The sequence below is a fragment of the Schistocerca piceifrons genome, chromosome 2 (assembly GCF_021461385.2).
Source record: "Schistocerca piceifrons isolate TAMUIC-IGC-003096 chromosome 2, iqSchPice1.1, whole genome shotgun sequence".
Taxonomy (NCBI): domain Eukaryota; kingdom Metazoa; phylum Arthropoda; class Insecta; order Orthoptera; family Acrididae; genus Schistocerca; species Schistocerca piceifrons.
Genome location: NC_060139.1, coordinates 443,459,999 through 443,480,079, shown reverse-complemented (window position 1 = coordinate 443,480,079; position 20,081 = coordinate 443,459,999). Strand labels below are relative to the sequence as shown.

Below are 20,081 nucleotides of genomic sequence, written 5' to 3'. Positions count from 1 at the left end.
ATTGTTTGCGCTCGTAATTAAGGAAACTGTCGTGCTAACCTCAACGTGTGGGACATACGATTTTCATCTGTTTCCAAAACTTAAAGAACACCTTCGAGGATTTGACTTTTGATAGCGATGAAACGGTGCAAGCTAGATGTAAGGTTGTGACTCCGCCAACCAAGTCAAGCATTCTACAGTGATGGTATCAAGAAACTGGCATCTCGTTGAGAGAAATGTGTTCGTCGTCAGCGTGACTATGTTGAGATGATGATTATAACGTTTGGTTTATGGGGCGCTCAACTGCGCGGTCATCAGCGCCCGTACAAAGGCCCAATTTTTTACGCAGTCCAATCTAGCCACTATCACGAATGATGATGATGAAGATGATGATGAAATGATAAAGATAACACGAACACCCAGTCCCCGGGCAGAGAAAATACCCAACCAGGCCGGGAATCGAACCCAGGACCCCGTGGTCCAGAGGCAGCGACGCTAGCCACTAGACCACGAGCTGCGGACTGACTATGTTGAGAAATATATATTAGACATGAAGGATAAAGATTTAGAACGTTAATAAAATTTGTTTTATTTAAAAAGCTTTAAGATTTTCACGTAAAAAGATTCTGAGGCATTAGATTTTATCATGCTTTCTTAGGTTAAACAAGAAAAATTCTTAAGCAGATGAAAACTTGGGCTGATGCAACGAGTGGAAAAATAGTAATGGTCAAAACTGTTGTAAATTGACGGATGCAAAAAGAGACATGTGTAGCGCAGTGACTAACAGCTCACTCGAAAAATCGGAGGTCCTGGGTTCAATACCCGTTCGCTTCGATATGTTTTTATTTACACTTAATATTCATCTCCGCCAAACGCTTATGCAAGCAGTATCAGGCGACACCGCTTCTCATAAACCGTGCCTCTTGAGGGGCTACGTGAAGTCGTTCCCCAGTCGGTGGAAGACAGGCATTTTACGCTTAGATCACATCCTGTACAGCACCGTGGTAAACGTAAACCTACCAATGCTAGTGTGGTTGACCGTTTTACGTTAAGTCGTAAACATGGTACACACAAGCCATATTCAGTGCCTTTGCCCATTCAGTTTTAAGAGGTACTCTTAAAACACCATTTACATACAAATAATTTACAACATAAATTTGTCACTGTGGACAACATTCACAAGCTTAGATGACAGTTTTCCAAATTAATGCACATCGTTTATACGACAGGGGCATGTGGTTCAAATTGATATGAAGTAGTCACTAGACGGATATTTTCTGTAGTGAAATGACTGATACAATCATGTTAAAATTATTAGACTATAGCATGGTTTCTTAACATTTTAAAATCGATCTACATAAAGGTAGTTGAAATAGCTGGAATATCCTATTTTGCTGATTTTGGCGATATTTTTTAGTTTTGTTAACATTCCTCTTTACAGCTGCTCATTGGTCAATTCATTGTTTAGTACGTGACCACACATAAGTCATAGCAGTTTGCCAGCAACTTGTGAAGCGCCTACTCTGATATGAGGAGATGATGATTGAATGTTTGTTAGACAGAGCGGAAATATAAATTACGTCGCCATCAACGCCTGGTACCCCAATGGATAATAAACACTAATTCCAGACAGTTAAAAACTTTAATATTTGAAAACTAGTTCTTGGTAACCATACAATAAAAATGAGTTTCTTACCCATCACATTCATACTGTCATTGACGGCTTTTCTAATGTGAAGTAATGGGTAGGAAAGTGTGTTGCACCTTGAGGACAGTGTACCTGGGAGTACATGATGTTTCCGGTAGTTGTTTCAGTCTAGTGATCGAATTTAGTGTCACAAGAAGGAATACGCACTGGAGACCGTTTCTATCGTTTCTGTGTTGTGTGACGAGAGGTTGTGTTTTAAGCAGTATTTGTAAATATTATGAGTTCTACATATGCAAGTGATGTATGATATATTGTAGCTATTTAGAAGATATTATTAATTCTTCAGATACAGACTTTTACGGTGGGCAAAGTCTTGTATCGTATTAGGACTAGTTGTATGAAGTGTGAACGGTTAAGCCATACTTCGTCCGTCTTGCACTATCTTGTACCTTGAAACGGAAGTACGTCTTCTACCAAGGAACACGTGGCGTTTGCAAATGAAGTGAGTTTCTTTAATGCCATAACGATTTTACCTATCTGGAAAGTGGAAATAAATTTCTGTCAGTTTCTAACAGCTTCTATTTCCGAATGTATTTAATTTGTAACCGGTTCTTGATAATACTTGCTTACACTCACTGATTATTGGGATGTGGTAGATTAATAATGTAGCAGACAGACGATTAAATACAATATTGACAAGATTTTCTCGATTGCAACACTTTCAGATTTCAGTAAAATATTTGTTGCTTGGAACATGACTGTGTTGTACCTTGGAACGTTTTTTTACATTTCGAAAAACCTTACCTAACCGGGGAAATATTTGTAATTTCAAAGAAAGCCTGCAGAACACTAAAGGTGAATACTATAGTAAAAAATGGGATGAAAACATATTAAGCTTCTATTACAGGGATGACTACAGGCAATAATCTGAGAAGTGTTCCATGATACAACACTATCCCCTACATGTTTTAAACATATCTTCAACCAGTAATCAGTATTGACAGTGATGGAAAATAGCCGTTAAATTTGTTGAAAGTCAAGAAAAGCATTCAAACTTTTTCTGCAACAAATTGTAAAGAACACAACACCCGTTTCTGTGTGGAGCGTGATGATATGAAAATGAGCTTTCGCCACAAGTAAACTACACGGCACAGTAGCTCATCATGCATAACGGTGACACATCGGTATAAAAAATCATTTAAAACTAGAGCCTCGTCTTCAAGCAAGTGAGGCCCTTAGTCAGAAATCGAGAAGTTACCCTGCATAGCCAAAAGAAATCCAGCTATAAGTAATATCCTGGCAAGCAGTAAACCTTACGCGAATCGTGTTGACTAATTATAGGCAGATGTGAAGCGACATATGAGAAAACTTCCTAACGTTAAGAACAATTGCAACGGCGTTTATTCCCGGAAAATTAGAAAATCATTGCAAACATCGTCCAACAGAATGAAACTGCTAAAAAACGAATAAATGATGGAATACAAAGTATCAGTTGCATCTTCCTGTACACAAGTTTGTAATAAATTTACTTGTTCGATAGCAACGGAGGCATATTTAGCCAAACAATTTTACGATCTCTGCACTTTGTGAACACCACAGGTATGGAAATAATTTTTCGTCAAGATGTTTTCGAATCACAGTCACTTGTTCAAAAGAAATGCAATTGCGAAAAAACAGACCTGAAAGTTGATAATAAAATGTCTGGTATTCCCTGGAAAAGTGCCTCTTAGGACTTCTTAAATAAAACCCAAAAAGACTTTTTCATAAATACAAAATGCACTATAAAGATGAAATACACGCTTAAAAAAAGGAAAATTCGAAGTCCAAGATGTATTCACAAAGCGACTGAGCAATATTTTTCATAAAGTAAGGGTCTCAAACTTCTGCCGCTGCTCCACTACTTATTCGTTCACGTTCCGTTTGTACAACAGCTTGTAGTGTAGCAATTCGCTTTCAGACATACACTGTACGTAAGTTTTTCGTTTATTTCGTTACGCTAGACAACCGTCAGTACGAAATGGCATCATCATAACACAAGCGGGTGAGAGTCATTAGGGTATACACTTTAAAAATGCGGCTCTTTTGAATGTTTCGTTAAAACCGTCAGCTTTCTAATGGTAGGTCTAGCCACTTAAAATCTATAACAAGCTCGGTCGCGTACAATATCAGTGCTTGACAATAGTTCCTGTTTCCACGGGGTCAAAATAAACAAAAAATTACCTCCGATATGAATCATTTTGTGGCGCCCTGGCAAATTTCATTTCCAGGTGGAACTGTGTTTACTACAGTGGACACTCCCTTCTTCCTGTTCTTACATAACGTAAATCTTTTTGCGTGAGAATAATACAACCAGAACGGTGATGTTACAGGACAGCAACGAGCTTTAGCACGTAACCTGCAGAACAGTACCCACAACCGATATAGCAAAGGTTACTCTTGCCAGAAGAACCGCACTGCGTGGTACAGTGTGCAATATGTGCGGGAAAAAACGCACTCAAAGTGTCAATTATGAAGGGTGTCATCAATATCTGCCAAGTTCGTAATCGAATGCCAGTGCCAGAAGAAAGTGAAACACCCTTTTGGTTGGCTGCAGGAAGAAACTTTCACGAAGAAGGAATCCGACTCGTTCTCTTCAATCTCAATATGCTCTGTGAGTGCCTGATTGTTAATTCAGCTCCTCACAGACGTTTCAGTCACGTGTCGCCTACGTCCGTACTTAGTCGGATGAGTTTTAAGATTAATGAATTTCAGGATCTGTGACTAATCAGCAGACGTCATTGGCCTTTGAGAGGAAGTCTTTCAGCAGTCACTGAACTCGTTCGTGAGCTGTTGTACCAGAAATAGCACTGCTCATGTACAACCACAGCAGTTACCGTTTGCATTAAACTGCAACGGTGTTATATCCGAAATAATGTACCCGGACGACGATGATTGAACCATGGAATATGAAGAAGATAGCATCATCAGACGACAAAGGCAATGTAACTTGTGTCTAGTAGACCAGATTTATTTTGCAATTTCAATAATGATTTACACTCTGGTGACGATTTCACAGGAAATGTAAGACGAAGTCAGAAGTCTGCATAATTTCATAAGTAGGTTTGTTGGTAATTTTCCAAACCACAACATTCTGTTTACGTTGGAGTCTTATTTGGGAAACTGAAATTATTAACTGCGTGACTGACACGGATAAATGTTTGATTATGGTTTGAGAGTGTTAGTTACAGTTTTTCTCCCAGGAGCGAGCATATACAAGGTCCGTAATAATTTATGCAGCTGCTACCTCTCATTGTCATCGGATACAAATGGTTCAAATGGCTCTGAGCACTATGGGCCTTAACTGCTGAGGTCATCAGTCCTCTAGAACTTAGAACTACTTAAACCTAACTAACCTAAGGACATCACACACATCCATGCCCGAGGCAGGATTCGAACCTGCGACCATAGCGGTCGCGCGGTTCCAGACTGTAGCTCCTAGAACCGCTCGGCCACTTCGGCCGGCTCATCGGATATAGCACAAATGTGAAACACAGTAATGTATTTTCGAGCTGACATATTCAGTGTCAATTCATGAACACAAAAAGAGTACAGAAATAATTTTCATTATAGTACTATTCTTTTGAGTAGATTTGAACAGCATAAAATCTGTGACGACATTTGATCGAATGTCATTATTAACATACACTGCAATGCAACGACTATGGTCTAAATTAGTTGAATAAAATTAAAAAGTGGGGGTTAGATCGTCTGAAACTTTCCATGGCGGAGGGAAACCACGACGAAAAATGTTAGTGACACGTAAATACTCTTTAAGATAAAATTTAAGCGGCTTTTGTCCTAGAATTAAGACGCATCATCCAGAAATTAACATTTAGTGTAATATAGAAAACAAAGCAATAACAAAAGTCAGTTGATATATTTTCCTATGTCAAGGTAAGCTACGGCCGTCCGACATGTCCGTTCTTCTGCTGGAGCTATTTCCATGTGGAGGAACCAATGGTTATACAGAAAAATAGGACGGAAACATATGTGAATAACAGAAGTGTTATTGACACACGAAAGTACCATAACTAGCACAATCCAATCACAACACTTGTGACAAAACGAGCTGTTCCATATATTTAACCAACAAAGTGCCTTTAGATGAAATGTTCTGTCTTATATCTACGAGACCTTAAGCATTTTGTCTGTCTTATCGCAACCTTCCTTTCTTTTCCAGGTTATTTGGGAAGAATAACTTCACGGCTACGGAAACAGATCGCTGTGCGAACGGATGAACGTATGAAACAAATGAACGAGATCGTGTCGGGCATACAAGTGATCAAGATGTATGCGTGGGAGAAGCCATTCGCCAAACTTGTCTCGTTAGCCAGAAGGTGAAAAGCCTCAAAACACACATTCTTTCTCTCAATGGATATTGACAGTCCATAAATTTTTCTCGCACGCTTTCGATGTAAAACTGACGTCTTCATAAGCCGTTTTTTAATAATCATTATTTTCTTATTTACGATTTCCTCCTGTATATTTTACGCAGAAGGTTTTAACAATTTGCATAATCTCTTATCATCTGTATTGAGCACTTCAATTAAAGACTCTGAATAAGACTTGCGATAATGGTTACAAATACCAGACTAGTCTGTAAAGATATTTTTTTTTTAGTTCACGAACATAAATCACAGCAATCACAGCGGAAAAAAAAATCTGTTCGTTGTTCCGAGAATAGTGGATGACTGTTACTACTGCACCTGTTTTTCTTCTTTACTTTCCTTCTTTTCCTGATTTTATTATTTTTTGCATTTATTAACCGAATCACTAAAATTATTTATTTATATTCATCTTTACGTCATCTAGCCCTATTAAAATGACAACGTTTGAACCTTGCTCTCATTTGCAGGAGTGAAATAGACGTGGTGACGAAGACATCCTATGTGCGAGGCTACTACCTATCTTCACTGGTGTTCGTCGAAAGGTCGTCGCTTTTTGTCACCCTCATGGCCTACTCCCTGTTAGGAAACACGGTGTCCGCTGACAAGGTTTGTACTGCTGATACATAGCAATTCATGCGCGCGACACACACGCATACAGCCTTATCTTTCACCATTAACAGTCCAGAAAATACCCAAGTCCATTCAGGACGGATGAATTACGATGTTTCGTCAAGAGGTGCTGATTGATATCACGGCAATCCAAATATATTTTGATATGTTCAAGGAAAAACGACAAATTTGTTTCATGTGAAGAGCGACATAATTCGAATAATACATATCTGTGTGGGCATTAGTAAAAAAATTATACCACTCTCTAAACAAGGCAGATCCTTACAGGCACAGTAACTCTTCAAATACATAATGACAAGTAAATATCTCCGGTGCAATGTAGGAACTAAACAGCAGCAATATTTCAAAACATCAGCTGATTTATAAAATATACACCTACTTATTATGCTGTATGTTGAGAGTAGAAGCTACAGCATAGTATGTGGCAGAGAGTATGTGTGACGTGTCCCATACATGAGTATTGCCTGAGAGTGGTCGACACGGTTCGTGGGAACAGAATTAATTGGTTGGCCATGTGAGAGGGAGACTTGACCTGGCTACAATGTTAAATCCTTTATTACAGAAGGTAAGGATTGGAAAGTGATTTGAAATAACGTCAACTAGAAGTGTTTTGCAAGTCTAAAATGATTCAGAAAACAGTTCCAGCTCCGTCTCCACCTGGCTTGAAACAGTTGAACACACCAAAAAGGCCAAGAATTAGTGCACAGATAACCTTAATAAAGAGACGATGAGTGGCTAGTACCATTCCGTCTGCTTTGAAATGCGACTGTCAGTGTATCTAAGTCCAAACCCACTATATGAGATACACAGTTCTGTAATGCCCTTGGACCACTCTGTTTTCATCGTTTTTTGGAAACATGAAGTCCATGAATGGCTGCAAATGATCTCCATGTAGCGGACCATAACCCTTTCCAGTCTATGATCGGTGCAGTTTGATCAGAGGACCCAGTCCATTTCACATAAACACAGCCCACACCATTATCGAACCACCACCCACTTGCACAGCGCCTTGCTGACAACGTGGGTCCATGGCTTCGTGAGGCTGCGCCACACTCGAACTCTACCACCAGCTTTTACCAACTGAAATCGGGACTCATCTGACCAAGCGACGGTTTTCCAGTCGTCTAGGGTATAATCGACATGGTCATGAGCCCAGGAGACGCGCTGCAGGCGATGTCGTGCTGTAGCAAAGGCACTCGCGCCAGTCGTCTGCCGCCACAGCCCATTAACGTCAAATTTCGCCGCACTGTCCTAATGGATACGTTGGTCACACATGTTGCGGTTATTGCACGCAGTGTTGCTTGCCTGTTAGCACTGATAAATCAACGCAAACGTCGTTGCTCTCGGTCATTAAGTGAGGCCTCGGCCACTGCATTGTCCATGGCCTGAGATAATGACTGAAAATTGGTATTCTCGACACACTCTTGACACTGTGGATCTCGCAATACTGAATTCCGTGACTATTTCCGAAATGAAATGTCCTATGCACCTTGCTCCAATCATCCTTTCGCTTTCAAAGTCTGTTACTTCCTATCGTGGGGCCATAATCACGCCGAGCATCTTTTCACATATATCACCTGAGTACAAATGACAGCACAGCCAATGCACTTCCCCTTTATACCTTGTGTACGCGATACTACCGCCATTTGTATATGCGCATATTGCTATCCCATGACTTTTCTCACCTCAGTGAAGTCAGAGAATTGAATACGAAAAACGGGGCCGGTGGCGGGGGGGGGGGGGGGGGGGGGAGGAGGTGGGCATAGCTGAAGGAGGCAGCGAATAACACAGGTACAATGTGTGCCTTTCCCCGTACACCGCACGACGCCTTGCGTGGTCAAATGGGAGTAGCTGACTCTCCGAGGCCGTCTAACGCTGTGACAGGGGCGTGTAAACAAACCAGTATGGGCTCTCTAGGACTGGTCTAGGTTGGCCAGCAGGCGTGCAGATACGCCAGGGGACCTTGGACCGCACGCAGGCTGCCCGTGTGCCCACGCGCCTCATGGAGGACATCGGGCCAGGCTCGCATTTCTCGTCACCCGACCTCAGTGCTGACGCGTCACCAAGGCCAGGATACACCGGCTCACAGTCCTTCGGTGGTTTTTCACACAAGGATACTCTGGACCAGATCGCCGGGGTAGGGTTGTCGGTGCAGTTGTCCAAAGCCGCTGTACCCGGTTGGCAAGTGATTAACGCATCTGCCTACAACCGTTTGATCCAGGCTACTGCCCTGTAGCGTGATTTACCGGCCATATGAAATAAGGAAAATCAGTGCGAAAGCTACCACACGATCAACAGCTCATGCATTCAAACTGCTATCAAGAATAACGCGCAGAAGATGGAAAATGAAATGGAGGAGCTGTTAAATAGCAATCAGTTTGATTTTCGGAAAGGTAAAGGCACCATAGAGGCCGTTAACCTAACCTAACTGACGTTGCACAATGGAAGCAACACTAAGAAATATTAAGGGGCATCTATAGCATTTGTCGACCAAGAAAACGTACTCAACAGTGTAAAATCGTGCAAGATGATCAAAATTCTGGAAAACAGATGTAAGGTGTAGGGAAAGACGGGTATATACAATATGTGCAAGAACCAAGAAGGAAATATAAGAATGGAAGGCCAAGAACGAAGAGCTCGTATCAAAAACTGTGTAAAGATAGGCATGGTATCTTTGTCCCTTACTGTTCAATCTATAGATCGGAGAAGCAACGACGGAAGCTTTAATTAGTGATATGTTATTAACTGACATTGAATTATAACAAATCCTACCAAGAACAACGCGTTTTCTATGAATCTTCAATGTGCCGTTTACATTAAAACGGCGTACTTTCATGACACAAAATTTACAATATGAAAAACCAAATTTGAAAATTCTTTAACCACCAATGGGACGTTTCCCTCATTACAATAAATTGTATATTCGACAGATCCCCAATGTGCTGGTTCTTTGAAACAGAATGTATTCGCACGATGCAAGTTACACAGTACTATAAATTTCATCAAATACGGGCTTTAAATGACGATATCCAGAGTGGTGTCTCCCTTGTGACATCGAGAAGGTTCTTACCTCATACGGCTCAACGTTTCGTTTAAGGTTGCTGACAATGTCTCCGCCGCCTTCTCCTCCTCCTCCTCAACGTGAAATAACAGTAAGGTACGTCCCAAAACTTGTACCGCCTCATGTCCAACACCTAACTCGTCCCGTGTGAGGACAGCTTAAGGAAAGTATATGGGTGCAGTAGAGCCGAACGGGGTATCTTTTAGGCTACGAAATGGGGAAATCCACTGATACACGCGACTTTGTCAAATTGCAGATGGTTATGGCCTGGTAGCTGGAAACGAGCGTGTCGGAAATGGTGAAGCTGGTCTGCTGTTTACGTATTGTTGTCGTGAACAGTGGTTGAGGAACGGTGAAACCGCGAGTAGGCGACAATGTGTAGGACGTCAACTCCTCATCCTCTGTAAAGCAGTATAGGCTGCTAAATGTGGCATATCTGATGACAGAATATGTGTTGTCGTAGGTGCAAGCGATTTAGAGCACACCGTTCAGCACACATTGTTGAACATCAGATTCTGCAGCAGACACAAATGTGTTCCCATGTTGACCCAACGCCATCGTCCATTACAATTGCTGTTGGTACGGGATCATCGAGATCAGACAGTGTGTCGATGAAAATATTTCGCCTGGTCTGATGAGTCACGTTTCTTTTTATACCAGGTCGATTGCCGTGCCCGGACATGCCATCACCCGAGCAAATGGCTGCTCGAAACACGCGTCGCGCCACGAACGCGCGGGAGTGGGGGCAGTAGTATGCTACAGGCTACAGGGGACATTCACCCGCGCTTCCATGGAACCTCTGATACTAATCGGAGGCACCATGTGTGCTGCGAATTCCGTGAACATTATTGCGGACTATCTGCATCACTTCATGTTTGATGTCTTCACCAAAGGCGATAGCATCTTTCAACAGGATAACTGTTCGTGTCACGAGGGATCTGACGTTAATGTCCTAGCCACCAGTTCGCCTGGTCTGAATCATATGCAACACATCTGGCCCGTAATTTTTTGGAATTGGGTTACCTGTGTGTAAAACATCTGGTGCCACATGCCTCCGGAAACCTACCAAGGATTCGTCGAATCCATATCACTCACAGTCGTTGATGTTTTGCGTTCCACAGGTTGCCCAAAGCACTACCAAGCAGTTGGTTATAATGTCTGAGTTACCAGTGTATGTGATGCTATTATAATTACATAGGTACTTGCGGGAAAGGTTACATGCTGTATTACGGTGAGAAAACACACACACACACACACACACACACACACACACGAACGTCCAGATTCTCTACACCAACAATAGCTTGTTAAGACTTCAGAATCCAGAACTGCTTAGAAATCTTTTATCCATCGAAGAAAACTCACCTCGGATTTAGCAGTTTGATACCAGATATTATTTAGTGGACAAGAACGATTAAGCGAAAGGTCCACATTGATTGTTAAATTTGAGGGGCTGGAATTTCATCTGACAGTTTTTACCACAAGAAAAATTTTACGGTAGTTTTTATCTATGTTTTTAGGTGACAGTGGCCTCATAGAGAATATTGTTCATTACTCGAGTAAGCAAATTTCCTCTTTTCTATACGGTGAAGAGAAATTGGGCTTTACTGACTTGAAAATTAAGTAATTTTGTGAAAATGCATTAGCAAATCGAGGTATTCTTTTCGATTTTTTCAGATACTTCGTATTGTATTATGAGACACAATTTTAAGATGATTTATGTCCAATAACGTCTGTTGACTCCAAAGGAAGCACGCTGACAGTTACAGATGATCACAAAGACAAGTCATACGGAACGCCACTCCTGAAGATTACTTGGAAAAAGATGTGATGCCCTGAAAGTGAAGTATTAGATAAAAAGCCTCTGATCATATTGATATATAGAACAAGATAAGTTTCGAAGTAGGGAAACAGGGAACAAGAAGCGTACAAATTTATATAAAGTGTATATTAATACTGTCGACGAATAGACTTAATAGCACGTTAGTTGAGGAGCCTTACATCTGAACAAAAGAAAAGTTCCAGAATGTGTAGCTCCTCGACAAACTACAGGAAATTAAAATGAAGGGTATTGATCATGCAAAACATACAAAACTGGAAAATGCAATATCCATTCTAGTGGATTCCGGGGTCTGTGACATTTCCGAATTTGTCGAGTCCGAGGATATTAAGCTACTTTTATGATTAACGTTGTGCAAGCAAACTTTTTATAGAAAAAAATACAAATGACGTAGTATTGAAAGCCAATCAATCTTCAGCTAAAGTCTAGGATGCTCCTATAGGTATTTCTCAGTTGCAGGAATAATTACTGCACTGCTATGTTTTGAAATACGAATAAAATAGTTCAGATGGGTACATACGTAGCTGACTACCAGCTACCGAAACGTTACTTCCAGCCTTATCGCTGCAGTCTCCCAAGCAGAAAATCCAAAATCTCGATGTGACCTCCTGAAACTTGCAAACAAAACGGCGCCGCCACTATCTAGTTCTCGAATCTTTGTCACTTAGATACTTTTTCATCCACGGTCGCACCTGTGTTTTCTTTTTCTGTGCCTTTTCATCACAATAAACACGGCACAAACCCCAGAGTAAGAAAGTGGATGTATAACAGACTGCTTGCGCAAAACGCAGAAAATCTGTGGCATATTAGTTATTTCAATGCTGATGGCACATTAAACCTCAAACAAGTTTGTAAAATATAAGATACAACTGTGAAGTTAGTCGTGCCTTCTTCTCTGCTCCTTTTCTGTCTACCGAGTAAAAAAAATCGACAACAAGGCACGCATTTTACAATTTATGAGGAGGGACCACACGTCAAAATACTCGGAAACTGTGTACGTCACGGTACGCGAAATATATCGTAAAATTTTATGATAACGTCAGTGCCTTGTTTGCAAAATCCGCAGAACCGGTCCTGCTGATTTCAGCTCTCTCTCGTTTGCTTCCAAACAAAGACAAGTGTGTCAATTGCTAAGAACCTCGAGAAGTGTACAGAAGTTTCTACAACTTGTGCAACACGTGTAGTGTTTCTGAGTCTCGGTGAAACGAACGTCACCTGTTTATGATGAAGTTAGCTGAAATCGTTACACGTTGCGATTCCTTTAATCGTGAAAGTCATGGTGTATGTGTTCTTTAATAAACGTAATGTTTTCAGGTCTTTGCAATGGCGCAATTCTACAACGTGCTGAACCAAACGATGGCGTCCTTTTATTCTCTGGCCGTGGCGAATGCAGCAGAAACCTACGTCACCATCAGACGCTTACAGGTAAGAAAGAATTCACGCCTTGGATAAACCAGGTTAATAGAAGGCAACTTCCAGCAGTCAACCGCTCCAGAGCGAAACGAGCGTGCGATGGAAAGCTCCAGTCCAATTCAAAACGAATTTTATTCATTTTACACGATCTCGTGTCCGTTCTCTAATATTCTCAATCCTTACATTACATACCTGTTGTCTAGATGAACATTTCCACTGACCAAAGAGTCTGACGTTGACAAACGTTTTCCACATCATGACAACATTTTATTGTCGCCTTTAGTTTCCAGCCGATTAATGCTACTCTGTGGACACGGTTTATCCCTCTCATCCCCCCACCCCCACCCACACAAAAAAAGTTACTGTTCATTGTTATACCGTCGTTACTCTGAATCCCTTCAGGCAAATACTAATACGGTCCCTGCAAAAAGTCTGCAGCCGAATTCCTTGTGGACCCCTGGCAAAATGAACTTGTTAATTTCTACACTGTCTCCACAGGCAGAATAGCAGATCAGATGTTTAACTCTCAACTATATGGGATGATCAAAAAGTTCCCGTTCAAGGTCCTGAATCGATATGCCAATCAGGCACCATGAGCATTGAGGCAATAATCCCACTGATGCGCCAGGCTGAAGACATCCATTTGGTAAAAGAATGTGTCCTACTGTGTGAAGAAGTCTGTAACTGCCTGCTGTACATCCTCGTCCAACAGAATTGTCGACCCTTCAAGGCCTTTTTTAAGGGACTGAAGGTGTGATAATTGCATGGGTAGAGATCAGGACATAGGATGGCTGCTCGAAAGTCTCCCAGTTTCTGACTGGCAAGAAAAGTATAAGTGCATGTTGGTCCTGTCTGGACACATTTCGTAATAATAGCATGGTTCTTGTTTCTACTAATGCACATTGGAAACACACAAATGCCAACCTAACCCAGGTCCACATGTCAGTGCTTATATACCCACAACAAAGTCATGGTGTGTAGCATATATGCTGTAGCAATGCTGACAAATGAAACATTTTGATCACTCCTTATACATTGTTACAAACATAAAACTGATGGCATTACAGTATCCATTTAAGATACAGAAAGTTACAAAAACAAGCACAAATTTGCAAGTTACGTAAACTCGGTAATAATGTAGCCTTGGCATTTCTCATTCACAAATAATGTAACTTGAACTCAACTTCAGACAGATAGCTGATCAAGCTACAGTATATAAAAAATTGTATCCAGAACAGTAGTTAAGGGTGTCTGAGACTGCCTTCTTTCTCCTGGCCTTATCCTGTGTCTCTACAGGATCAGAATGTTAATCTGGATTTGGAGATGATGTGGATGCCCTTCTGGTTCTCGCACCCCGTGTACTACATCTCTGCATCTAGTTATCCCATGTGAAAGTGTGTGAACATTTTAAAGTGTTTTTGAATCATGTAACTGAGGAGGAACATGGATACCAGCATCATATTTATGTAGTTGGATGTGTGAAACCGCCGAAAAACACAACCAGGCTGGCTGGCATGCTGACTCCTGGAAGCAGCATGCTAATGCGTGTGACTACCCAAGCATGTTAAAGCTGACATACACCCTACTGTATAAACTTCTAAAATAATATTACAAAATAGAACACACAGCAGTGTATAGAAATGTAGAATTTAACTAAAGTATGCTTGGCTGTCATAAGGGAAATATTTGAATCCTCCAAACTACTGTGCAGTCTCACAAAACAATTAAGAAATTTTATTAATACATTAACACAATTAGGACCACTGTAGCATGCAGATATGTGATGACACAAGGATAAAAAATGACAACATTAAAAAGAAAACAAATAATTATCTCTGCTGTCAAATGTCCTTTCACATAGGAAAAGCACTGAAATACCATTCAGTTGTCATACCAATTTAAAAATGAGTGACATATAGGTGCCAGTGTTAATGGTGTTGAGGAACAAGTGCCATCCCTAACATGCAGCAGGGCTCCAAATCCTTACCAAATCCATCTCAGGCCTTTCACAGCATTTTCAACCAACTTAGCTCTGCCCTTCCCACTATAATTTACCACTAAACTTAAGCAGAGAAGTATTCTCATAAGCTGAAACGGATGTCCCAGTCACCTACAAAAAGAGCACAAGAATTATTCATCAGAGTTGGTGACCTTTATTGCTTAAATGTGTGTAACCTATAACGGAGTGGACTACAGGATGACAGAGAACACATAAAAGGGAGAATGTTCTCAGGTTGTAAAATAAATATAAAGAGTGACTAAGACAAAATTCTGCAATTTAGAAGCAGAAACCATGACTATTCATCTCATGCCACCAGAAGTGAAGTACAAATGCTGAAGAAAGAGGAGTAAATAAGATTACAGACAGCATCAATGAGTTTATGAGCATAACAATTGGGTATGCAAGAAAGTAAAGATACAAAATGCAGAAATAAGGATTGAGTTATAAACACTGAGTTTATGAGAATACAGATGGAACCAAAAGGGATAAATTCTTTAGACACAATTCACCAAACTCGTATTCCCAAAGTGATATATACATATCAGAAAATGGGCTGGAGACCACTGGAGCAACCAAGGAAAAGATGGAAAGTCATACAGTATAGATAAGAGGTAGAAATGACTAGCCACACAGCTTAAAATATGGTAAAAGATGAGGGACACAAAGTTTCTGCTCTTTATGGGCATCAGTATCACCAAGTGACCTTTCTGACTGCTAATAGCTGTCCTGCACTATATGAGGAGTGCTGAGAATATTCATCAGCAACTTTTTTCATACTAATTCAGTACGCTTATCTGTGAATATGAACTCTGCCATCATCATATTCCTCTTATGAAAATGTTACGTCAAAAAGCTTTAGTGTAAGTATCTATTGTATGAAATAATACTAACTGTTGCCACAAATGAACAGTGTAAGATGGCAGATCCTCAACTGTACTATAAAATATTATATTTTCAACAGACTAACGCAAAGCATAGATACAATCAGTCACTTAGTAGAAAAGCAGAAGATTTACATCAAGTACTGTATGCACACCAAAAGCAGACTGCTTGCTAAAAACAAACTGTTCACGTATAAAATTTATTTCACGTAAGGGCAAAACACATTTGTGAGTGTGCAGCCTGAATCATATAGTTGCACTACGGCAACACACAGAGTATAAATATGTTATGTTTTCACCACATTTCATTTTTTAATTGTAGATAAAAATATAAATAAGTAAGTTATTAGTATCCCAATATATTTTCAGGATGTGGTTCCCCAGAGCTCTTATACGTTTGAAAAATGGCATATTACCACCTTGAGCTGCTGATAAAATATTTCTTATCAGTTTCTGTCATCTGACCATCATCAGATTCATAAAAGTATTCATAGTGTCATGTTCAGCAAAATATAAAATCGTTACCAACGAGGGATGAAACCATGAATGTTACACTGTCATCATATTGTAACATAAATTAACGATCAGTCTGTAAAAGCTGTGCAAGAGAGCGTACACAGTCATACTAAAAAGTATTTTACCAGCAGCTCAAGACGGTAATATGAAATTTCTCAAATTATTTGTGATGCTCATATAGTAGTGAGTTCATATACGATGGCTCTTTAACTGCAAACTCTTGAACTCTTTCTCCACAATTTCCTTCAGGTAATTGGAAAATTGCTATGATGGGTATCCTTTTTTCACAGAGATTTCTGCTTCTGGATGAAAATGATGGGTTGCCAGAGCCAAATGCCAATACCACACTGACACGAAAGATGGCACCAACTGGTGTGCAGCTGGTAGATGCAAGTGCACGATGGAGCCGTATTTCACAGAATGACACATTGAGTGACATCAATCTGACTGTCAAACCAGGACAGCTGTGTGCTGTTATAGGACCTGTTGGTTCTGGAAAGGTGAGTTTTCGCAAGAAGTGTCATGCAAAACAACTTTTAATTTAATTATAAGGTACCTTCTTCTCATTGTCCATTATATATTACTATCACATCCTTCTGTCACCTTATTGTACTTTTCTGCTTTACAAATGCATTTGTAGTGCATTCACATCTTCATTTCTTCCTTGTTAGAAAATAACACAACATGTATTTCCTGTGATCAGTCATTCACAATATCAGACCATCTTATTCCACACTTGTACTGCATTTCAAAATTCCCAGGAAAGATTCCATCTTCATATACAAACAAAAAAAAAAAGGATTATTGCTACCTCTGGCATCAGTTCATGTGCACTGTTGTAAGTTGTAACAATGTACATCAGCTGACGCCAATGGTGGCAACAGTCCTTTATTTTAGTTTACATCAGAAGATGAGATAATTTGGTCAACACCAATCACAAAAGTTAAAGAAAATATTATCTAGATTGTTTTATTCATAAAATAATAAAACAATAACACATATTTGAACAGATATTTGCATATAGTATCACTGTTAATGTCCACAGAGTTCTCTGCTACATGCTGTCCTGGGTGAACTACCTCTCAAGACAGGTCATATGATCACTGGAGGATCAATTGCATATGCCTGCCAGGAACCATGGATTTTTGTTGGGTCGGTTCGCCAAAACATTCTTTTTGGACAGCCATATCACCCAGAGAAATACCGAGAGGTAGTGCGAGTGTGTGCTTTGAAAAGAGACTTTGAGATGCTGCCGTATGGAGATCGTACTCTTGTAGGAGAGAAAGGAATTTCTCTAAGTGGTGGTCAGAGGGCAAGAATTAATCTGGCAAGGTACTACATTACAATAAAGTTTCTGTCACTCTTTCGGAATGCACTTAATACTAAATATGTAGTTGATCCTGGCAAGAATCTTATGAATAATGTTGCAGCACATCCAGTTATTCATAAAATAAATTGCTTGTATTAGTGAACAGAGTATATCCTTACCATGATTTTTTTTTCATTTAACTACTAAACAGATTTGTTTACAGAAAAGTTGTATTAAAATTTTATACATATTTATTTCATCTCAATACCTCCAAGAATATCAACACAGCTGAAGGACATACTCTAGAATATATCTAATATGGTTGGTGGGTATGGGTGCATATGTGTTCCTTCAACATTGTCATCCAAAAAGAAGACAGAATAATGTAACATTATTTTAACATGATATTTGATCATCTATTTCATGTAAAGGCCAACAACGGACACTTTTTTCCCAGAGCTGTGTACCGCAATGCAGACATCTACTTATTGGATGACCCTCTCTCAGCTGTCGATACTCATGTTGGAAAACATCTCTTTGATGAATGCATAAACTCTTACCTTGCAAATAAAACACGGATTTTGGTTACTCACCAGTTGCAGTACCTCCAAGATGCTGACATCATTGTCATTCTGAACAACGTAAGCACCTATGAATGAATACATATCTAATGTAAGAGAAGTTGCAAGAACAGCTGTAAAGTTGGTTATGTGTAATGTACACACTATTGCTAATATTATAGCTATAAATATGCAGAGACAGCAAAAACATTACAGAAAATAATGTAATATGTTAAAGAGTAAGGCTGATTTTTGTAACTTCTACTGTTGCAAAGTGACAGTTGTATTTGATACAGGCTAGACTTTAGTTGTAAGAAACTTTGACAGACGGACTTAAATGGTAAAAAAATTGTTTTTGCAGGGTCGTATTGAAAATAAAGGTACATTTGTTGAGATGCAACGTAGTGGCCTGAATTTTGCAAAGCTGCTGGCTGGGAATGAAGAAGAGAAGCCTGATGATGAACCACCCAAAAGGCAGAGACTTGTCTCTGAAATGTCAACAACTGTGAGTTTCCTGATAAATGTTTCTAGAAGTAGTTGAGAATGGTGAACTATATTGAATCAATGGGGAATTCATTATGCTTGAAATATCTGTTACCTTCTTGACCATCATTTCAAGCAAAACACTACTGGCCCCTTCTGCACATATAATTGTAATAAGTTCTATAGGTAATGCACCATTTTTACATGGTACTATTCTCTGTTTTAATTTATGAGTTTTCTCCCCCAAGCATGCAGTTAAGAGGAAGGTCGGGTCATTTGCAGCAAGAATTGTTTGTATTCTTTTTCCAATCTGTTTGGTGACAGTTTCTTTTTAGAAAAGTTGTAAATAGTCGCAACACAATTTCATTTACCTTCCTGGTGACAAAGGTACCTTCACTAGTTAGTAGTATAAAGTGACTTCACCAGAAGAAAGAACTTGTTCGGAAATAAGAGAGTAACATTCTGCGGTTCCAACAGTTTGCATAACAAATCATCTTTTTCATTATTGTGCATAATCTTGGTCTTTTTTATGTAAAAATAACCCTTCATCTTATAATGTGAAAATGCCTGGTGATAAAACATGTTAATGCAGTCTAGCACAGATGCACCAAAAGAAGGGATGATAAATGAAATGTTCACAAAGATAAAGTTTGGTTCCTGTTACAAAATTAAAGTGGGATAAAACAAATTCATGGAAATTTTGTTCAGAACAGGATGAACTTACTTAACAATGTAACATTTGAGAAAGAAAGTAAGTAGAAGCCCATTACCTACAGAGGACTGGAGCAAAATGGACAGGAACATTAAACAGTAAAATTGTTGTTTCATTTAATGTCAATAACAGTTACGGTAAAGCCTAACCTAAAATGTTTGCGTTTAAAGAACAGAAACATGTAAGGAAAACAATTAAGACTAGCTTTTGAGCTATTGCTCTGTATCTAGCTACAGTACGCACTCAGACACACAACCATACAGATGGCTCTCTCTTCCTTACAGGCTCATCACCTGTGGACATAGCATCTGCAGTGGAAAGCACGAATTGTCGAACTATACCGATAACCTTACCAGAGTCAGCTCAAACATAGACAGATCTTCCATGCCATCTCCTCCTCTGACACCAGTAATCCTGTTAACCAGCCACCGGCAAGCATTCTTCTCATCATGCAGCGTCACCTTGGCCTTGAAAAGCTCAACGACATCCTTCCTCAGACCTCAACTACCTCTTGTCGTGCACTGATATGAGGAATATCTTTAAGCAAAATCCCACCCAAGTCACCCAAGCAGCATTTAACCACCCAACCAACCCACAGAATTTCCTTGTCCATCCCTATT

At 39.9% G+C, this 20,081-nt stretch overlaps 1 protein-coding gene across 1 annotated transcript in view; it reads left to right on the top strand.

The window, feature by feature from the left end:
• Window positions 1-20,081, top strand: part of LOC124776560 (ATP-binding cassette sub-family C member 4-like) — a 301,974-nt gene that overhangs the window by 242,670 nt on the left and 39,223 nt on the right. Inside the window, exons 8-14 of the mRNA XM_047251600.1 lie at window positions 5,847-6,003; window positions 6,522-6,660; window positions 12,900-13,010; window positions 16,688-16,897; window positions 17,443-17,729; window positions 18,164-18,347; window positions 18,628-18,771. Of these exons, the coding sequence (XP_047107556.1) occupies window positions 5,847-6,003; window positions 6,522-6,660; window positions 12,900-13,010; window positions 16,688-16,897; window positions 17,443-17,729; window positions 18,164-18,347; window positions 18,628-18,771 (1,232 nt within the window). The remainder of the gene's footprint in view (window positions 1-5,846; window positions 6,004-6,521; window positions 6,661-12,899; window positions 13,011-16,687; window positions 16,898-17,442; window positions 17,730-18,163; window positions 18,348-18,627; window positions 18,772-20,081) is intronic.